This window comes from Sphaeramia orbicularis, chromosome 2, assembly GCF_902148855.1.
Source record: "Sphaeramia orbicularis chromosome 2, fSphaOr1.1, whole genome shotgun sequence".
Classification (NCBI taxonomy): domain Eukaryota; kingdom Metazoa; phylum Chordata; class Actinopteri; order Kurtiformes; family Apogonidae; genus Sphaeramia; species Sphaeramia orbicularis.
The window spans coordinates 6,510,452-6,533,947 of NC_043958.1; the positions used below are offsets into that span (position 1 = coordinate 6,510,452).

General features: G+C 36.2%; 1 protein-coding gene across 4 annotated transcripts in view; it reads left to right on the forward strand.

Moving 5' to 3' along the window:
• The window catches only part of mbd5 (methyl-CpG binding domain protein 5), a 69,245-nt gene that overhangs the window by 18,490 nt on the left and 27,259 nt on the right, over positions 1-23,496 (forward strand). For 3 of the 4 annotated variants that reach the window (XR_003937479.1, XM_030155833.1, XM_030155843.1), the window contains 2 exons: positions 14,599-15,238; positions 23,258-23,360. Coding sequence is in view for 3 of the 4 variants with exons in the window: in XM_030155833.1 (XP_030011693.1) it covers positions 15,126-15,238; positions 23,258-23,360 (216 nt within the window). In the remaining variant the exon portion in view is untranslated. Of the gene's footprint in view, positions 1-7,420; positions 7,456-14,598; positions 15,239-23,257; positions 23,361-23,496 lie in introns of those variants that run through there. The other variant, XM_030155860.1, reaches the window with a different exon arrangement.

Genomic DNA, 23,496 nt, shown 5'->3' on the forward strand with positions numbered 1-23,496 from the left:
TTTATATCAATATTTTATGACTTTATTCTCGTAGTGACAAGTGTTTTTATTTTCTTAGGTGGTCCTAATACTCCGTCGTAGCTTTATTCTCCAGTTCCCCCGTATTTGAAAAACTAGGTTAGCCTCAGTTTCAGTTAGCTTACTAATCATGTAGGAGCACAAGGTTCAGAATCACAAAATGAAGACAAAAACCATGAAAGATCTGATCATGAAACCAAGAGCTTTACTAAGAAGTAACATTAGCCAAAACAATACCTCATTTCAGGTCTGATTTGACCCAAATATACAGCATAAATTAATGTTACCTGACACCAAACAGGATCCACAGATCTAGGTTTGGTTTCCTGGATTTGTGGATCCATCTCCTTCTCTTTTCTTTGTCTTTCGGTGTCTGTAAAACGATAGCTCCGACTGCTTTTCAAGCCTGTTCATACAATCAATCTCACAACAGCTCTTCGCCCTTTTTTTATTAAATATCGTTCTTCAGTTTAGACAGTAGTGAACCCAACGCTGTCTCTCATCTCCCTCTTTCTGCCACTCAGTGGGCGTAACCATGGTGACTTCCGCCAGCGGTGACATCACGTGCATACCCTCTATTCTGTTCTGTTTTACTTCATGTTGCATTGTTCATTCTAGTTTTCTTTAGTTTTTTGGTCTTTTTTCATATCTTTGAAAGTAAACATTGTCAACATCGATATCATGTGGAGTAAGATTTTATTTTTTTGTATTACTTAAGTTATTGTCAAAATCAAGTGCAACCCCATATTTCTTCAATATTAAGTGATTGACATCTTCTGTAATTTATAATCCACTCAAGTTAATTTACACATTTCAACAGCACAAGTTGTGTTATCACTAATTCAAATATACATGGTTATAAAGTTTTAGAGGAAGAATGAAGCCGTTTTAAAGAATTGCAAATGTAGGTGAGTTGGGTAACAAACAGATATCTGGTTCAGAAAATGGATGGATATATGTACACTTTCAACCTAAATGGATGGATGGAATAAAAACACATTAAAAAAGAAAAAAGATAAAAATATATAACAAGAAAAAGAACATGAAGGATGTCAGGAAACGTTAACAAGACAAAACTAATGGATAAAAGATGTGCCGTAACTGCAATGAAATAACAAATAAGGTGTAACAAGGTGAAAATATCTTAAAAAGGCAAGATAAGAAAAAGAGATAAAAACCTGAAAAGACACAGTGACAGGACGGAAATGACAAAAGTGGTAACAAGACGATGGATAAAAGCTGTAACTTACCAAAAATGACACATGACTTACAGTATTGTGCAAAAGTCCTAGGCCATCATGAGGTTCATTTTTGACCAAGACAATGACATATATGTGTTTCTGTCTTTGTAGTAATAAATGTATAAGTGGAATATACAGCAAAAATGTTAATAGTATAAAAAACAAAAATGCATTTCAGAAAAAAAAAAATCTGAATATGGGAGAAGCTCCATGGGATCATCTGGACAAAAAAAAGGGAAAAGACCATGAAGCCTCTGGGACATTCTGAAGGCGTCCAACTTACAGGGTGGGGAAGCAGAATTTACAATGAAAATTTAGTTGTTTTTTTCTCAGCAGGCACTACGTCAATTGTTTTGAAACCAAACATATGTTGATGTCATAATCATACCTAACACTATTATCCATACCTTTTCAGAAACTTTTGCCCATATGAGTAATCAGGAAAGCAAACGTCAAAGAGTGTGTGATTTGCTGAATGCACTCGTCACACCAAAGTAGATTTCAAAAATAGTTGGAGTGTCCATAAAGACTGTTTATAATGGAAAGAAGAGAATGACTATGAGCAAAACTATTACCAGAAAGTCTGGAAGTGGAGGAAGCAACAAAAAACGTACCAAAGCTTTTATTAAAGCTCTCAAATCCAAAATCCTAAAGGATCCAACCAAATCCATGAGAAAAATGGCAATTGAACTTGAGGTAGACAACAAGAGCGTTAGAAATGCAGTAAAAAATGATTTGAAGTTAAAATCTTACACAAGAACACCAAAACACTTGTTGACAACAGCAACAAATCCAACTTTAGCAATTTTTGGGAATCATGTTTATGTCCGCCTTCTAGCCCAGATCTAAACCCTCTGGATTCTGCTATTTGGGGCGTTTTAGAACATGCTACCAATAGAACATCACACAGCAATGTCCACTTTCTGAAAGATACTATTAAAAAAGAATGGGAGAAGTTGTCACCCGAATATTTGAGGAACACTTGCGCAAGTTTCAGGAAGCGTGTGAAGGCAGTTATTGAGAAAGAAGGAGGACACATAGAATAAAAACATTTTCTATTATGTCAATTTTCTTGTGGCAAATAAATTCTCATGACTTTCAATAAACTAATTGGTCATACACTGTCTTTCAATCCCTGCCTCAAAATATTGTAAATTTTTCTTCCCCACCCTGTATATCCAAATTTCATTAAATGCTGACTTTACTTAGGTTACAGAAGTTTTTTCGTTTTGATTTGTGTGTGTGTGTGTGTTTTGTTACTGTGCACATATTTCCTGCATATTTCATGTTAGAAATAAAGACACGCACTCATTACAATCTTGCAAAAGCGACAAAAATAAAGACTGCCAAAGACTTTAGATGATCAGGAAACTGGACTTTTTCACTTTTACTGCAATAAAGCAAATCAGTCATTACTTATACTTTCATAGTTCTAAATTTAAAATTAGTTTCTACAGTTTCTACATCAACAAGCTAGTTGGCTAGCTAACTAGCGGTAGCTAAAGAACTGATGCTAACCTTTAGCTAGTTCAGATACTGTGTCTAATGCATCAAATGTTTGTGCAAATCTGTGACAAACTTCAAACTTCAACAACCTTGTAGGACGGCTGCCAAAACATGAATAAAGCAACATTTATCACTGTCATTAGACATCCTTGCTAATTAATAACAGATAATTAGCTTCAGGTTGCTAAAATTAGCTAATAGCATAGCTAATAATTTTTAGCTTTAATCTAACATTGAACATAAAGTCTTTTTTTGGGGAGGGGAGTGTAATGTAGTGCTGTTATAAACCCATATTTATTTATTTGAAATGAGAAATAGCTGTACTATTTAGTTCTATTTTGATGATGAATGTGTGTTATTTTGTTATCTCTGTTAACTTTGTCACACATGCACATGCTTTTTCTATTTACTGGGGAGATATGAGTCAGGACTCCGTAAAAAAAAATTTGATAACTGTGCAATTCAGACAAATTGTTGAGGTGTTACACAATTTGGCACTTTTGTACCAGTTCATAAGATGACAGTAATCGCCCTGAATGGTGTGTTGTAAATGAAAGCCATAATCTAAAGTCTGAAAGGCCTTAAACGCTGCCACTGGTCTGATTTTGATCAAATCAGAATGGACGTCTAATCTGAATGGCTCCGTGAAAAGCTACCTGCACGTTGGCATTTTTTCCCTCACGCACAATGATGATGAAACTCCGGAGATACTAAAATGCTTCCTGTGGCTTGTGCTTGACTGATGAAAAAAGCACAATAAACCAAGCAGATACCTCACAAATCGTCTCCCGGTCTGGGCTCACGTTTAGCCTGTCACATTATTCTAAAATACGACTCGTGGCTCACGGGTTCGGCTCTGTGTTTGCCCTTAAAAATACATGAAGCGGCCCTTTTACAGCAGCCGTACACTGAATTAATTTAATATCTCCTCAGGTTTGACCTTCAAACAAAATTCAAGCTTTTGCGCTCTGAGACACATCTCCCTCTTACTTCAGATGACTGAACTCCCTTTCTCTAGCTTTTATGACCTTTGTTTATTCCAGGAACACATTTTGCTGAGAATTTGTTTTTCATTCAAAGCCATCTTACTTTATGTTTTCATAGATTCCTAACCAAACATAGAGTATCATCAGGAAAATGGCCTCATATCTGGCATAATTACTGTTTTATTCTCTGATTTTATTCATATATTTTATCCTACAGTATGATTGATGTTCTACTATCATATAAAGAAGCTACACTCCATTAATAATATATCTAGATTTTAGTAGCTTCATAACATTTAATGAAATAGTAGAAAGAATACAGGTGATAAAGTCTGTGTTCAAATGTTTAATTTAAGACCTTCCAATTCATCTCATTAATTATTAACCTATTAACAACAATTTGCAGCTAATTTTGTAATAATCTTGTCATCGTAATTCACCTCATTAAAAACGACACAGTACCTCCCAGCTATAAACAAATTACCTGTTTTACTCTTAATGTGATTACTGTTAGTGAGCTTTATTATATTAACACGAGGTTGTTTTGTGTAAACCCTGCAATCAATATGTAATTGCATTCTGAGATATTATAATCCGATGAAATACATTAACACCGATCGCTGCTTTCTATTGTGTTCTATTGTGTGGTATAAATAGTCGTAATTGTGGTTCCGTATGTTCAAGCCTAATTAGACTCCTGCCGATCACAAATGCTTTATATTAAGAGGAAATATCTAACCAATAAACAAATACTTGACTGACATGACTGTACAGAGCCTTTTAAAACCTATTCTTTTTATTTTTATACTACTACTACTACTACTACTTATTATTATTATTATTATTATTATTATTATTATTATTATTATTATTATTATAAAATGCTCCAAGACGTCAAAATGAAATTAAATATCTACAAAGTAATGCTAGTTAAAATGAAAAGTGTAAAATAATTGATTGCATCATGTTGGTATTTAGTAGATCCAATTAAATTCAATTAACTTTATTTTTCCTCAGGGGTACATTTAAAAGCACATGTGAGCAACATGATGACATGACACTTTTATACAACAAAAGACTTCTACAAAATGAAAGTAAAAAGGAAGTAATGTAGTTTAATATAAAATGTAATATATAATAATAAGAACAATTAATAAATAACAAAGCTGTACCATAAATATGAAAAAAAAAAAAGAAGAAGAACAAAGGTGATAAATATGTGACTGTATGGACAAGGTGGTGAAATTGATTAAGTGTAGACAGGATATGATAGAATGTGAACATATGTTGTGCATTACAAATTTTATATTTACAATCGTTATAGCAGTGGTAGTAATGAATAGATACAGGCAGTTAAATACTCAAAAAACTATACAGCGTAAGGTGCATATTGGTTTTAAGGGAGAAAAAAAAATTAGAATAATAATAGATTATTTTCATATAATTGTAAATAAATTTAAGCAGTAAGGGGTGAAGAACATACTTGTCTTGGCAGATTAAACCTGTGTCATACTCCTTCCGTTTTGTAATGATGATGACTAACGTTCAGTGACTTACCATTTTTCTGTTTCCATTTCCTCACTTATACTTTCCAATAACCTTTTCTTGGAGCTGCTCGGGGTGTTGTTTTGTCTTCATGGTGTAATTGTAGCCAGGAATACTGATTAACCACTGACTGGACCTTCCACACACAGGAGTCTTTATGCTACAATCACCTGAGACACATTCACAGTACTCAGGTGATTTCCATTTCACTAGGTGTAAACCACTCATGCCAATTGGCTGGACCTCTGTTGAATTAGGTCAATCACTTTTAAGAGGGTGAATATTTATGTAATCACTTATTTTACATAATATATTTATAATTAATCGACATTACTTTGTAATCTTGTCAAAAAAGCCAAATAATGTAGACAGTGATTCCATTTATGTAAACTAACGGGTAAAAATCCAAGGGGGTGAATACTTTTGGTTATTAGGAGAGTTTTTTGTATTTTTTCCTTTCACTCCTCATATTTTCATGCAAATATTTGTTCTACTTTACTTATTTTTATTTTACATCATTGTGCACCCAAATGGATAAAACATTAGCACATACAAGCCCGTAAATTTGTTGGGTAATATGACAGTTGGCAAATAAAACAGGACAAATATGGTCAAACAAGATGAAAATAACAAAAAGACAAAATAAGATGAAAAGGTTGTAAACAATGTAACAACACATAAAAGATGTAAGATGTTGGTGTAAAATGTTTAATAAGATGTAACAAAATGAAACAAGTTGAAAATGCTGTAACTAGATGAAACAAGATGAAAACAGTGTAACAAAGACAACGGAACAAGTTTGAAAAAGATGAAACAATGTAGACAAAAACAAGGCTAAAATGATGCAAGTTTAATAAGATATAAGAAGATGAAGTCAGAGATGTAATAAGCAGAAACAATGTGACATCAATCACACAAGCAGATGAAAAAATATGAAAGCTGACAATTATATAACAAGATGAAACTCAATAAAAACATGACAACATTAGGTGAAGATGTTACAAGACGTAGCAAAATGTACAGGATATTAACACCATAAACAGAGTCACAAGATTAAAACATGTAAATGAAGATGAAACAAGGTGAAAGTGATGAGATGAAGCAAGATGAAACCCACCTGAAAGATGAAATTAACAATTCTGATGATATTTAATATAGTTTTCTTTTGCACATTTTGGGGCTGTAATGCAAAGTTCAACTTTCAGAAACTTGAAGACAAAAGGTACACGTGTTAATGTCAGTCTTTAAAAAGGCAAAAATGTCATGTTTAACGTGAATGCTTGTTGGGATGACAGATCCTTCATTATTTTAATTACAATACGAAAATGTTAATTAAAATATGTTAGTGCTGTCAAACGATTCAATTTTTTAATCAGATTAATCACAGGGTAGCTGTATAATTTCAATTAATCACAATTAAATATCATTCATTTTTAATCTATATTAATCACATTTTATTTTGAATGAACAAACAGACTCGAGAGAAGGGAATATATATGCATTTAAACCCCTTTAACAGGTTCAATAAAACAACTTGAAACATCTGTTTTGTCTTGGGTTTTTTTGGACTCATATTTCCATCCAGAGGGCCAACATCCAGTTTAGTGTCTTCCATTTTTATCGGTTGGTTCTGCTGCCTGTCACTACCAGATCAAATGGCCATTTGTGCACATGTGACAGTAAGTCAGCTTGGACAAACTGCCCCAAATGCATTGGCAGAGACGTTCAGAGTCATTCAGATAGGTTAATTGCGTTAAAACTTTTAATCAGATTAATCATAATGATGGATTAATCCACGTTAACGCGTTAATTTTGACAGCCCTAAAATATACATGCAATTCTAAATTTTGCTAAAGAAACACGAGGCTTTCCCTGAGGCCCCAGGTGACCCCAAGCCCCCAGGATCCCAGTTTAGGATCCATTTGTGCAAACTGTGCCTCTGTATGTATCACCCCACTCTAATATCATCCAGTTATATCATGATCTTAATATAATTTTATTCTCAAGTTTAGCTTTGCACAGCATGTATGTGAGCTCTGGAGGAAACGTGCATCACCTCTCCCATCTGCTGGCTGCTCCTGCTGCTCATGCGCAGTGCAGCTCTCCATCATTTCCAATATCCCACTGTAGGAGAACCAGCAGAGGCAGAGAACTAATGGGTAGGCTTCTTATTCTTATTTTTCTTATGCTAAGAAACGTCTTATTGCTCGGCCGTTCCACCGATTAAGCGCCGGTACGCATTCGCTTGGATGCCCGGGTAATAACGGACTGTTTACGGTTTGATTTGACGCAGACAGAAACGTTAGTACCTGAAAAGCGTCTCTCTCTTCTTCTTCGCTCTCTCCCTGCAAACGCAACGGGTTTGCACGGCTGTTAGCTAGCATGCTAAGCTATCCTGTGCTAACTCGGCCTGGCCCTGGCCTTGCCTGGCCCCTTGGCTCGAAACCTAACGCGGGCCTAGTTGCTTTGTACTTCGACAGTTTAAGGTCGGAATCTGGTCTGCGGGTCCTCAATGTGCACAAGTCCTGTTTCGGTTTGGTAATTAAATGCTAAAACGTTATTAGCGTAGCCGAGCTCGCCCTCTAATTCATTTTCGTTACAACAAGCTAGCTGGCTAGCTAACTAACGGTAGCTAGACAGCTGACGCTTGGCATGCTAACCCCCAGCTAGTTCAGATGCTGTGTCCAATGCATCAAAAAGCACAGTCAGATAAGACTGATTTCGATTGTTGACACGGTCTCTTTACGCGGAGGGCCGCAAACGATGGAGTCTCAGCTGTGCGTCCTTCCCCATGGTAAACTAAACAACCTTTAAGACCAGACGTGTGTCGCTAAAATGTTAATAAAGCAACACTTGGCACAGTTGATAGACAGTCTGGCTAATGTTCACCTAGCTAATTGGCTATTATCTAACGTTAAGCATATGTGGTTGTTTTGGGAGTGTACAGGAGTGCTTGACATGGTCTCTTTTTTTGAGGAAAAATCCTGTCATGTAGCAGCAGCATAGCCAACTTGTTCAGCTGTCAACTTTGAAGAAGCTGCAGGAGAATAGGGCTAATTTACCCCTAAAGCTAGCTTTAGCCAAGTTCACTAAGACTTAATATATTGTGATGGATACATTGCAGGTGAACTGAAGGAAGTACCTTGTTCTTTGCTTAGTGCTGTACAGTTTTTGTTAAAATCTTACTTAAGTCAGGGTTTTCACTGTAGAAAATTGCACATTGTTTGTACACTTTAACTGTAATTAGCCTACTGTTGGTTGACATACAGTAATTTCAGTGAACAGCTTGAAATACAGACCAAAAATGCAAATTTAGAGGTCTTCGGGGACATATGCTACTAAAACTGCTCTTTTACTGAACCGCATAGCCTTGCCAGCATGATGTTGGACATATGACATGATGAATTTCCAAAACACAGCATGTAATAATGGCCGGGTACAAGAAAATCTGCATTTCCCCTATGTAGCTGCAGTCACACAAAATAAAATATGATAATAAATGGCACCTTCAGCGATACCAGAATCATGCCAGATACTTGGTATAACCTGCTGATTTGTGTTTTATAAAGTGTAAGCTAGTACGCGTTTATCTGGATATACTACACATGGTGTTTAGGGTCAAAAATAACCCATCGTGGTTGCTGTGAGGTGCATGCAAGGTCAACAATTTGATGTCTAGGTCTTTTAGGGTTGCACTGGACTGAGATGGTTATCATCTTGCTGCTATCGCTTTTTAATTGGCTTTATTTGTTGGACTCAGTTAAAATAGACTCCAAGTTTGGCTGCTAAATGAACAGTTTGCCTTGTTCTGGTAAGACTGAAAGCATTTTAAAGTGATTTTTGGTCAGATTGGCCTTTGTTAAACAAAATGATCCTGACATGAAGCTGCAAAGACGACTATTTGGAGCTATTTTAATGCTTTCCTTTTATCCAAAAATAACCAACTAGACCAAATAATATATTTTAAAGATACCAGAACATAAAAGGAAAAGTATATTTTTGACAGTCTAATGAGAAGCTGCTTTTTTCAGTCATATTCTACAAATTTTGTATATTAAAAACTAATGTTTACATTTACATAAGTGACCGTCCTTAATGGATTGCAAATTCGCTTATGAACCTTTGGCTATGCTTCGGTCTGTTTTGATGGGATGTCGGTGTGGAGAAAAAAAAACAGTTTTTACCTCTATCTCCTTGTTCCACACTTCTTGTATGAAATTATGTGATGCTGTGTAGAATTCCCATCACGTGCAAGACAGATTTGTAGACAAACGTCCCCAGGAAAACAGTGAATTATTTGGCTTTTTTTGACTTTTGCCTCTTCACATAGATCATATTTGCCTTCATAAATGCAGCAGTGTGTGACGCTCACACTGTTTTTGCAGTCTAGTCTCAAATCACAGACATTAGTGACTCTGCAGTGATGTTGTCAGGCTACCCTTTTCACATTTATTTCTCAGCCAATTACTTTTCCGAGCAAATCCATTTTTACTTCTTATAAGCGCAGAGATCAGACTCTGATCAGGTGATTTTTAAGTAGTTGTTGTGTATCTTTCACCTTTGGAGTTGCTTTTGCATTCAGTTTAAGAATTTTTGGATTGAAGCACACAATAAATACTTAAAATGTAAATTTTTTAACCTTTCTGAGCAACCGTGTGTGACTTGCATATTTAAAAAAAGAAAAATCTTTGTGATGTTTTCTGAAGAAGAAAATGCATCACAATGTGGTGTTGTAGCTCTTCACACACTGAAAAAAATCTATTCTGAAGATCAGTCACTTTTATTATTTTAAAAGATCTTATACAGTGTCAGACATAGATGTTGCCATTTGATGAATTGCAGTGTACACTACCTACCCTCTGGGTCGATCACCATCAAGTAATAATAAATAACCAAAATGCCGGGTGAAATTTCTATCCTAATATTTGTCTTCAGATTGCTGTGTTTTAATCAGCACATATCCAGGTTATTTTCAGCCAGGACAAAGAAATGTCATAAATAATCATCAGTGAGACACAACAACCTGTGACATTTTGGCATTTCTGCTTTAAAAATCACTTGAACCATTAGTTAATTAAAAAAAAAAAAACACTTTATGCTTAGTTTCTCAGTTGTTTACTTGATAAATTCCCATAGCTCTAAATAATTTTTTTTTACGCTTAAATGAGTCTTCGTTGAGTGATGGTGTTGAGTTTTGCCACCAAGAGTCAGTGTCATCATTGTTCACACTCAAATACTGGGCAAAACAGAAAATAAATGAAATGTATAACATCTTAAACCAAGGTGTGTGTCATTGTATGTCACAGCGATTGCACATATCACTGCTCTGTAAATTCAATAGAGAAATAATTTTCTGTATTTTAAACACACAAGGTGCTGAAGACGCAACAATCGTGGCTTGAAATTGAAGCCAATTCAGAAATAACACGCATCCTCAACCATATATAACAAAATGTGCCGATTTACAGCAGCTTTCAAAACTACAAACATGCATGAATATTTGCAGACAGAAATGACTGCTGATAGCATTACAAGATACCACATAGCTGTTACACTTAGGTTGTGACAGCATTTGCCTTTTGTTCGAGGCAGTGATTTCTTGAGTCCACTTGCTGTTTGGCCCCAGTTGTCTCCTTGTAAGAACTGTCCCTGGGTGACATCACTTTTTTTGTTTCCCCTGAACTTTTTTGTATGACCAAGAGGCTCATATAACTATTGGTTTTAATCCCCTGCCCTTTTTTTTTTTTTTTTTGGTGGTGGAATGGAAATATCTGCAACTGCAATCCCACTGATGGCCTCTAGATGTTGGCTCCAGAAAATCCAAAAAAATCCTTCCAAATCCACAACTTGTTTCTAGAATTGTTTCTAGAAATACAATGTTCATAACCTTTTCTTAGGATTAGGGTCATTACGGTCTCGTCCTGCTCTTGGTTAGACCAGATAATGCTGCTTTTCCATCTGCAGTACCAGCTCGACCACCTTGGTTGGCATGGTTTGGCTCAGTTTGGCCAGCATTTCCACTGTACTCTCTGTGTGTTTGGTTGTCTTCAGAATGACTGTGAACGACACAATAGAAGAGGCTTAAACTTAAAACTGAATTATAACTTCTGCACTGAAACAAGATTTTTTAGAGCGAGAATATCGTTGTAGAGATTTAAAATCTGTGGTTGATGTATCACGGTAGAGTCGACTGGAAAATTTGCTCTGAAATTTATCCCGGGTCGTAGTGCGATGATATATTACTTAAAAGCAGTGATTATGACTTAACCAATCTGTGATCTCCCTCTTCATACATCATGATTTCAGTATCACCTCGGCCCACTTAGAACCTTAGGATAGGTGGTAGTAGAAATATCCGATGATCATTACCGGTGGTCCCGGCTTTCACCGAGTGGAAACACCAAAAGAGCTGAGCCGAATCGAGCTGATACAGTCACTGAAAAAGTGGTGCAAATGTTCTGCTAGTTTTTGTAAATTATTGTCCTGTTTAGGGCTAAGTAATGCATATTTTTTAAGGCCTATCAACACATCTCTGTAAGGTTTGTTCATGGATCAAGTCCATTTGAAATCAGGCTGATCTGAAGCTTTGTTGGTTGATTGTTGTTATTTCGATACCGCCGATGCAAGGATACGTCGCTGAACTTGTGTCAAAGGATTCTGTAACGCAAAATTAACCATTTTCCTGTTTCTGTAAATATTTTGCGATAAATATTGCAATTAAACGAGATCAGTTCATCATCCCTTGCGTTCCCCCAGCTCTACCCAGTTTGTCTAAACTTCTGGGCTCCAAAAAGCCAAATCAAGGCTGCAGAACTAGGGTCGTACTAAAATTATCATTGTTCTTCAGTGTCCACAGGATCCATATTAGTATGTACCATATGGACTAAGACCTGGGAGTTGTTGGGCAGGAATGGGCAGTAAAATCTGAATCATGCCTTCGCATTAGTAAGATGGCTGCTTTGGAGTGCCGCTCTGCTAAAGATTAAGATTAAGATGAAAATGTTTGCACCTGCATATGTCACAATCATTGTCTTTGGGCTGAATCTGGTCCAGGACTTTTGCTGCATGTTTCTCTCTTTGCTTCTTTACATACTGTCAGTTGTAATGCAATAACGAAAAGACAGAAAACATGATGAAACCTTTAAAAAAAACAAACAAAAAAAATAGATAAATTGTCCTCAAACAGCAGCATGAAGCTTATGTCGGGGAAAAGCGTGTCCTTAAAATGTGAATACAACAAAAGGAATGATGTTGCTTTTGCATTTTCTCCTAAAGGACTTATGGGAAATGCGGTTTTAACATTTTGGCGATGTGCGTGACAGGATGCTACGCACCTCTCCTTACATGATGATGTGTGTCTGTTGCTGTATTTCCAGATAAACAGCATACGTTTTAAGTGCTGCCTCTTCCTTTTTTTTTTCTTTTTCTTTTTTTTTTTCTTTTTTTCCCTGTGCCTTGGTGAGCAGCACCCTCCTCTGTGGTGGTGTCGCTGGGTTTGGTCTCAGCAGCTCACAGGGCAGTTATGAGTCAGCAGCAACAGCAGCAGCAGCCGACGAGAGGTTTTACATGGAGCTCCATCACTCACTGACTGAATTCAGTCCCAGTTATCAGCTTTGATGGACTCTTTGATATTTACTTTCAGAGAGGGGGAGGGATAAGCTGCTGATTCACTGGGAAATAAGGTGTTCTTTTATTTCCTCCTCATAGAGTCAAATTTTGATTTAACGGTTACATGAAATCAGTGGAAAACTGTTCAAATGCTTCTTCTGTACCTTGAGCTTCAAACCGTAAACATTGACTTAAAAGCCACAAATAACCATCGGACATATAATTTTTTTTTTTGTTGCATCTTTTACTTTTTCTCTTTTGTCTTTTACATCATTTTCTTCATCTTGTGTCTCTTATAGGGATGCACCAGTATATCATCCAGACACTGGTATTGGTCAAAATTGCTGATATTGGCCAATACAAGTGTCGTATACAAGATGAATTTTCATCAAGTGGCAGATATTTATCTATTTTATCTCATAATAAAGGTTTGAGTTTCTATTCATTCCAAGATAATGTGATGAAAGGGGCCAACGACTTAAAAATAGTAACTATTTGTTATCGATAACGAAGATTAAATATCAGCAAAACCATTTTATAGAAATGGAAAGTAACAGTGGTATTGGTAATTCAGAAAAAATATTGTTAAATATCAGCCAAAAACATTGCAGTAGGTGTGTCCCTACACATCTTTGTTTCTTTTACATCATTTTTATCTCGTTTTGTCCTTTGCATGACTTTTGTCTTTGTTGTTTTGTTCTTAAATGCACCATTTACACTGTTTTCATTTTGTCGTTGTCTTCTTTACATTTTTTTTTGTTATGTTTTGTTTTCATCTTTGTTACATCAGTACTGTTCATCTTTTGCATCTTCTACGTGGTTAAGGTCTTATTGTGTTTTTGCTTTTCAGTCTGTTTGTTGGTCTTACCACGTCTTTCACATAATTACCTCCGCCAGGAGGTATTGTGATCGCTTTGCTTTGTGTGTTTGCATGTTTGTTTGAGTGTTTGTTTGCATGTTTGTTTGTTGTTAGTAGGACAACTCAAAAAGTTATGGACGGATTTTCATGAAATTTTCAGGAAATGTTGATACTGGCACAAGGAAGAAATGATTAAATTTTGGTGGTGATCGGGGGGGGGGACAACAGATCTGTCTTGGCGGAGGTCTGCGCTCTCTGAGTGCTTTTCTTGTTTTCTAGGCTTTGCCTTTATTACAACGGCATGTGTCTTCTCCGTTTATCATTGTATTGCTTTTATGAGATTTTGTTTAATCTTGTCACATCATTTTTGGCAAGTTGTATCTTACTTCGTTCTCACCGGAGACAAAAAAGTCATAGCAACTTTTATTTTGCATGTTTAGCACAGTGTTTAAGTAATTGTTGACACTTTTGAGCTCCATCTGTTTTAACAGGAAGGGCAGATATAGATGTGACAGTGATGAAAATGAATAATTAATTGTGGATTTTCACTTTTTTCAGCCATTTAATGTATTTCAGACTGTTTAAGAATATTTTTAAAACCATTTTGCCCCCTGCAACTGAAAGTTGCCTTCAATAACTAATTAAATTTTTCTGTTTTCCAATAGTTTAAATGAAAAATAGAGGACTGAAAAGATATGTTAAAAGTTTCAAGGGTATTTATTCTTTCATTTCTCAACCCTGATTGGATTCCACATTTTTTGCTATACAAATAAAATGAACTGCATTGAGCCGTGATTCACTGTTGTGCGTTCTGTGTCTGTTTTTGTCCATACAGGAACCATGGGAGTACCACTACTGAGCTGCGTTTGGGAACCAATATGTTGAACGAACTCTACTCGTCCAACTGAGGGGCGGCATTCTGGTTGACAAAGCACATATGGTCAAAAAATAAAGGACTTTCCCGTGAAAGCACAGCACTCGGCGTCTCCCGATCCCATCCTCAGCTTTTCGGCATCTTCTCGAGTCCGATGGCTCCGAAGGACAAGATGCAGTAATGGAAGTCCACGCTCCATTCAGCACTGTAGCCATGAAGCAGCTCAAAGGGTAGGGTGTGCCGTGAGCTCGCCTCACCCTTCCCAAACACCCAACCAGACCGCCCACCCACCCGCCCGCCACTCCCGTCAGTTCGTCCCGTCGAAGCATCGTCCTGCGGCCCTTTTACCCGTCTTCTGACCCCTCCTACCTCCTCCTCCTCCACTACCACCACGGCTTTGGAAGACGAACATGACGCGCATTGCGAAGACGCTGGTTGATGTCTGATATATATCCCTCTGAGGTGTCAAGTGTAAAACCAGTGGAGCAATGAATGGCGGAAAGGACTGTGAGGCGGGAGATGAGAGGCAGGCCGTCCCTGTCCAGGTCCCCATCGGCTGGCAGCGCAAGGCGGAGCACGGCGGAGGAGTCGCATATATAAGGTACAAGCAGTCCATCAAAGGGCTGCAACATACCAAAAAATCAGAATAGTAGGACTGAAACCAAACTGTGACTTGTAAAGTTTTGTTCTGGTATTTGGTGGTTTCTAAAGCAGGGGTATGAAACTCATTTTAGTTCAGGGGCCACATTCACAGGTGCTTGAAATCCTTGAAAATGCTTGAATTACAATGCTGTGTTGGGAAGGTCTGAAAAGTGCTTGAATTTTTAGTTCAAGTGCATAATTTCTTTATTTATTTAGAATATGAACTCTGCCAGGTTAGATGCCAAGCCACAGCTGCTTACAGAGAGGTGATGTGTTTTAAAAAATAAAACTTCATGTCAAAAAAGAAAATTACTGGGTGTTCTCAGGTCAACTCCAGGTACATTTTTATGTTAATCTTTGTCTCAGTGCAAGCGTGCCTGAAGAATGCCCAGTGGCTTCACTTATTTGGATAAAACTTTGTGTTCTCCTTTAATTTCTAAACTTTTTGCTATTATGAAACATAATTTTAGATGTTTATAGCGTAATGCAATGTACATCATTGTGATAAAAAGTGAAAAAAACAATTCTGAGTATATGTATTCCTGTAGATATGTATTTTACTCCACTATTAAGGTGCTTTGCTGGAAATATTTGAAAATGACCCTTAAAAGTGCTTGAATTTGACCTTGAAAAATGTGTACGAACCCTACATTCGGCCCAATATGATCTGAAGTGGGTCGGACCACTAAAATAGCATCAGTGAAAAAAGTAAAATAACATTATGAAAGTGTTTGCAGCTGTAAAATTTACTTAAAATGTGAATAACATGAACAACCTGAAATTTCTTTAGAAAAATCAGTGCAGTTTTAGCAATATTACGCCTCAGTTTATCATTTACACGTGTATTACAATTTACAGATCACAGTGGATTTACAAATACACAAAACATTTAGTAAGAGGTAGAATATTGCTAAAATTACGCTTCTTTTAAGACATTTCAGGTTGTTCCTATTTGTTCAGGTTATTCACCTTTTGTGTGAAAGGATATTTTGTAAATGCCAACATTTTTATGGAATTTTACTTCTTACACTAAAACAAACAGAAAATTTGGAGTTGTCATTATATATAGGCTATGCTATTATTTAACTGCTCTGTATGTGGAACCTGAACTAAAATGATTGTTAATATCTTGAATGTAATTTTGGCATTTCACAAATTCATCCCATGGGCCAGATTGGACCCTTTGGCGGGCCGGTTTTGGTATGTTTGACACCTTTGATTGAAAAATGTCAATATCTCCCAAAGCCTGAGGTGACACAAATGTCTGATTGGGTCCACACTGAGTCCGTTTACATGCACTTTAATAACAGTGTAGGAGACACAAAAGCTGAAAACTAGATGAACTACCAAAACCGATGTAAACAAAAACATATGTGAAAGAAATAAATAAAAAAGATGACAAAACAAGACAAAAGTGATGTTCAAGACACATTGAGCCAGTTTGCATGCACACTAATACTCTGCTCATTATCCGATTACCCGAACAGTGTAATCTGATACGTTTTATTAGATAACAGTAGTAATCTGATTGAGAAATCAGATTAACACACCTGTATTTCTCTCCAGTACTCCGATCTACTCCTACATGTATACCCGTTAATCTGATTTATTTTGTTCTTTTACATCTGCGCACGTGTAAAAACGATTAAAACCGTAGAAAATGTAGCTAAGTCATTCAGTCAAATGTAAGCGGTAAATGTAAATTTTAGTCAACCATTACTACGTACGACTGCCGAGAGAAATCCAATAATGGACTGAAACATCTGAACCACGGTTTTTCAGTGATCGGATTTCTGAGGTGCATGTAAACGCATCATATCCAGTTATTACAATTATCTGATTACTTCCATTTATTGGATTTTTATGGTCATGTAAACAGCTCACTGAGGAGTAAAGGAACCAGATAAGACCCATTATGTCTATATAGAATTTGGCCTTTTCGCCATTTTATTGGTGACACTAGTCCTGGAATGAAACTCCAGTATAATAAGGCAGTATCAGTATCAAGCATTTATATTCATTCCAGTCACCTACTAGGTTTTAAAACGACCTGAAATGTACCCTGAAGCTTATTTATTCAATAAGTGACCAATTAATAATCAAAATTGCTGCAATCTTGTGACTTTTTAGATGAATTACTGATTACTTCACGTAACATTCGGGTGATTCCGACAGAGTACAAAGGTGCAAATATTCAGTGATGGTAAATGTCAGGTTTCGGCGTCAGCTTTGTTTACTAATGATACATGAATAGATTTTGCCTAATTGATTGGCCCAATGGGAGACGAACAGAAACATGGTGACTTTTTGATGATGAACCTCGCTGTGCACAGTCGCGCTTATTTTCCTCAACTGCTCCAGTGAAGCTGTGATGAAGGACTCTTCACAGCAGCCGCCAGGTATAAAAGATCTCATTAAAGGGTTTATATGTCGTATTGACAATCAAAGTAAATCAGACTATCAATGGCAGAGAGCAGCCGCATAACACTAACATACACCAGTGAATTGATGCTATGTCTCTAAAGATTTTACCTCTTAATGTGTCTTAAAATCTTCACATATCGCGGCAGACGATAGTTTACATTATACACAGTGAATCCACAAATCGACTCAATTTTCCGTACAGTTTGTGGTTAGAGCTGCCATAGTTTAGTCTGAATCATTTATCCAACAAACAGCAAACTCTGCAAACATGAAAATGTAATGGTAACTTCAAGAGGTAGACCGATGTATTGATTTTTTTTTTCAATATCGGCCATCTGCCTTCTTTTTTTAGTTTTTTTTTGAAAGCCGAGATTTGATCAGCAGTAAAAATGTTATAAGATGTTTGATCAGGCACCTGTGTGGGCAGCACTTGAAGTTCAGTAAATGTTAAGAGTACTATGTGTACGTGTATTAATAATTTCATTTATTTTGCTGTATGAAAATCTTAATTATCTGAGTGTTATTTTATAGTCAATGTGCTTTAAAAAAAATTTAAAAAATCGGCCTTAAATATTGGCCTCAAAAATTGGCTATAGATATTGGCCATCGGCGGACCAAATGTTAAGAAATCGGCACTGGCCCTCAGAAAAACCCATACTGATTAACATCTTGTAACGTCATAATCAAACTCACTATTGGGGAAGGAATTTTACAATTTCAGCATCCTGTTTCAGTCTTCTTTTACTTCAGAGTTGTGTCCAGTGGTGAAAACGCCAGTGCTTCTATTTCTCATCACTTTATTACTTTCTTTGCTTCCAAAAATTGTTTCTTACTGGTTCTCAGCCCAACATATCACATTAAAATACTAATTTAATTGTTCAAGTTTAAGTTGAGACACTTATGATTTGTTGTAATTTTTAAAATATTTTAACCCATAAAGACCCAGTGCTACTTTTGTGTCAGTTCCCAAATACATTTTTCCGTATTTTTAACCTTTCTTAAGTGATTTATCACCATTTATTATAATATTATCCTCTGTATTTTATGTTTTCTCAGTTAAATCAGGTATTTTCCCATATTTAATTTACTAACCATTTAGATGTTCATGAAAGCTCAGATTAAAGTTTGTTGTTATAATATCAGAAACAGAGAAAACTGAAGAAAAAGTGACTCTTTTGGGAAAATCTATCATTAACTGAACATTAAACAAGTGTCTCCATCCACTGTCATTGATCCAACTCCATAGGTTTTTACTGGTGAATCAATGTTGTAGAAGATGACGATGTTTCGACTTTAACTATGGAGCCTCTGAACGTCCAAATGGGTCATATCTGATGACCAGGAAAAGACGACAAACACATTTTATACCAATTTTTTACATGTGTGGGTAGGTTTAGTGGATCAATAGGTATTAAACATTATAGATCAGTAGATGGTTTTGGTCGCTGGTGCCTATTTGGGTCTTTATGGGTTTAAGTAGAAATAATACATATAGTGTAGGGTCAGTATATTTCATGTATTTAACTTAACTATATATTGTGAGCATTATTTGGCTAAATTATTGAGATAAATAAGAGGTATTGGTATACAGCGTCTTTTATATTGTTTTTCCTTTTGTTTTTTGATGCATATCTTGCTGTTTTTGCCTCATTACATCTTTCATCATTTTCACTCAGGAACAAAAATCTACCTTTGAATTGATTATTACATTACGTTATTGAGAAAATTATCAATATTAACAGATATGATTTTTTTTTTATCATTGTAACCTTTTCGGGAATATTACCCTGTCTTAATTCTGGTATCTGTGTCTTTGCCTTGATGCTTGTACCTGCACCAGTTTTATGAAAATTTGTAGAAATGTGCCAGTTGCAAAATTCTTGGCCGGTACTGATGTATACAATGATAATTTGGCCCCATGGCTGATACTTTATATTTTTTTTTAGGTCATTTTTGTTGTCCTTTACCCCTCCCTTCCCCTCTAGTTCTTTTTTTTAAAGTCTTTCAGCTCTAGATCACATTATCTTTGACTGAAAACAGAGTCAGTCATTCCAGTTTTAGAAAAATCCTTTAATATAACGTGACAGATAAATCTCTGATGCTTCTATCGGTGGAATGCTGATATGCTCTGTTTAGACGTTGGTCATGTCATGCTGGTATTGAAAAGATGTAGCAGTTTATATGTAGGTGGTGTAGTTTGATCTGGCTTATTTGACTGCTTATATTAACTTAGTAAACGGTAGCCCTGTTTATTAACATTGGAAGCTGAGGTGCATCAAGTATTATGGTGCATTCAAATCACTGACGGGTGAATTGTAATTGGATTGAGTCGCGAGGCCAGTAGAGATTCACACTTGATATTTTTGTGTGGTTACATCTTATTTCGTCTCATGCCTTCTTGAGCGTTTTCATCTGCGCCATTTGCAGGTAATTTAATACCACAAATATCCATCTGGGTTCTTTGACTTTCACTCAGGACTGGGACAGGACAGGACGGGATGAGAGTCAATGTCACACTGAATGACCACTGGGGCTAACTATGCCATGTGAAAGAACACTAGCACCAAAATGACAAAAATACAAAAGCAATGCGCGTCTTTAGATTCGGACTGGTTAACCCTTTAACCCATGAGACGTTATTCCAGGTAAACATGCTGCTGTGAATTAGCGTCTCTTTCAGTGTCATAAAAGCTGGCATGTTTGTTTGTGCTTGTGTTCCTTTTCTTCAGTGGTTTTGTTTTAGGGTCAAAACAGGGTGGAATAACAGAACAAGACGAAGAGGGGAATTGAAGTTTGACAGGTTTTTACCAAATAATGTACATTAATTAGAGTTATATGATGTTGAACATGAACTGTGAACTGGAACTCACTGAACAACAAGTATTTTAATTTTGGCTCAGTGGTTTTTGTTTTGGGACACCTTTTTTCAAAATCAGTCCAGCTGCTTTTTGGCACCTGGTTGAACTCCAGGAAGCAGTTACACAGTCAAAACTTGGTAAAAACACAGTAAAGGCAGGCACAACAAACCCTGCCCCTTGCACATATTGTATCTTATTTTGGATCCAGCTGATGTCATCATGTCTGTGCATGTGCTGATGTCAGCATATCAAGTGTCTCTATATATGTGCCAAGTTTGAAATAAATTGAAACAAAATTGATGTTTTTATAGACATTTGGAATTTCGCTCATTATAAGTAAATGAGAGAAAAAAAAGATTTTAAAAAATCATAAAAGATTTTAACTTCGACATACTTTTCCCAAAATGTAACCACATCTATTCTGGGTCACTGGCAATCTATAAACCCAATTTGGTATGAATTCAATCGTTTTGCTGCTACAACCATGAAATTTTGCACATTATAAGTAAATGAGTAAAAAAAAGATTTAAAAAATTCATAAAAATATTTGAAGTTTGATCAGCACATCCTGAAATTGTTCTTATTTTACAGCAGTGAATCATAACTTTATTTTGACATCATGGAGCTTTTCTGTAACTGGACCTTCTATGTGTTAACATGGAGGTGGATGATACACAAAGTTAAGTAACCAGTTAGTAAAAAATAGGGACTGACTGGTAGTGGCTGAAATATATTTGTTCATTCTGTTTTTGTTGTTCACCATTTTATTCCAAGGAATCAAATACATTTTCATTTTAAGGACGTAAGTGTGTCATAGTTGTTTGTAGTTTTTTAAAGTTATGTAACATTTCAGTGACGCGCTATCATTGGTGAATATGGTCGTATTTGCTGATACTCCAGTCAATGGTAGCGTGGTCACTGTGTTATTTCGACTGAACGCCGGTGTCCTCCCCGGCATATGGACACCAACATGTGTGTTTACCAGCCACAATGAACCAAAGCAGTCGGCTGGTGTCAGGTTTATTTTGGGTGCTGGAAAGAATCCCGTCTACTTCTGTGACCATGGCCTGATACTGTCAACGCATGCTCGGCTTTTCCTCATGTTCTTTTACATTGAATGTGCACTTTGCTTCAGGGATGTGTGAGTGTAGATCCTCACAATAGATATTTCCTTGGCGGTTGTGATGAATGATTCAGCCTCTGGTGGTTTTTGTCAACCTATCAGTGGATCCGTTTGATAAGAACAGCCCATGGAACAGTGGTTGTCAAGGTTGGAGTCGTGACAGGTTTTTGAGGTTTTTGTTAAAATTGTTGGACATAGCCCCCCAACTCATCTTTTTTATGATCATAATTGATCAAATAGGCTCCAGACATGGAAATATCCAAGAGGAAGAAGAAGAGAGAAGCGCAGATTTGACTAAATTTATTGTTTCAGGAGTTGAGAGCATTATCACCGGTGTTCCAACCATGTTACTATGCCTTCACTTTTTCTCTGGAAAATTTTGTGTAGTTTGTGTAGTATTTGGTTTGTCTTTTTAAAACTTATAACTATAATTTTTATCTTATTTATCACTTCTCTCTGTAGCCGTTTTGTAGTTTTCAGCTGCTTTTTAGCTTCTTTGTATACGATTCATTTAATTTGTAACATGCTTTTTAACTGTATTTGAAAAATAATAGTTTAGTCAATTTCTTACTGTAAAATATGCATAGTTTGAAAACTTGTTTTTAGCTTTTCAGTATGATTTGCACCGTATTTAGCTCCTTGGTGTAACGTTTGCAGAATTTGTAGCTTATTTTTTAGCCTTTCTCTGTACATTTGGCTTAGTTTCTAGCCTATGTTTAGCTACTCTGTAAAATTTATATGGTGCTTAGCTTCTCAGTAATATTTTAGCATTTCTTCCCCTCCCATCTGAAACATTTCTACAATTTTAATCTTGTTTCTAGCCAGTCTTTGTTACATTTTTGTAGTTTTTAGCTAGTTTTTTTGCTTCTCTCTGTAAAATATTGTCGTTTATAGTTTCTTTTTGTAAAGTTGTATTCATTTTTAGACTTTTTGTTTTTAATTGCTCAGCCAAATTTATGCTGTTCTTAGCTCCCCTAAGTATCTTTGACATACATTATAGCGTCTTGTTAGCTTTTATTTTCCCATGAAATTTCTCGGGTTTTGGCCAGCATTAAAAGTTAAATATTTGCATAGGATTTTTCTCTTAATCTTTTCTCTGTAAATGTATCATAGTTTTTAAATCTGTCTTTAGCTTCTCTCAGTTAAATTTTTTTGTTTTTCTATTTATTTCGTTTTTGTTTACTTTTTGTAAATTCTGATAGCTTTTACCTTTTTTATACTCTGTAAAATGGGCCAGGTGTGTATTTGCTTGTTTCTGGATTAGAAGTGTTTCTATCAATACACCTCACACGTTATTTTTGTGCTTCAAAATAGTTTCCATGATTTAAATATGTAATATTTTGTTATCTACTAATTTTTAAAATTGCAACTATATCACCACAATAGAACCCTTTCCCGCCGTTGCTGAGAAAAATCCTCGTGGAAACACTGTCTTTACATACTAAAAAAACTTGCTTTGGACAAAACATATCTGTGCTGCAACACATCAGCTTCTCAGAGCCCTGTTTGTGCTGTGAAGCTGCACCAGCCGAACTGTCTGCTTAGACTAATGTGTGTGTTTTCCTGTTTGCAGTCCCAGTGGCTCAGTGCTGTCCAGCTTGGAGCAGGTGAAGACCTACCTGCTGACAGATGGAACCTGCAAATGCGGCCTGGAGTGCCCACTCATCCTCCACAAGGTAATTTTTTGTCCTAATTCATTTGTGCACAGTGGCCAGGTGGAGATTTTACAGCTGCTGTTGGAAAAGAAAACCTAATTAAACAGTTTTCTTTTAATTACACGTGAACAAAGGCCCCTGTTAAGGTTAAAAACAG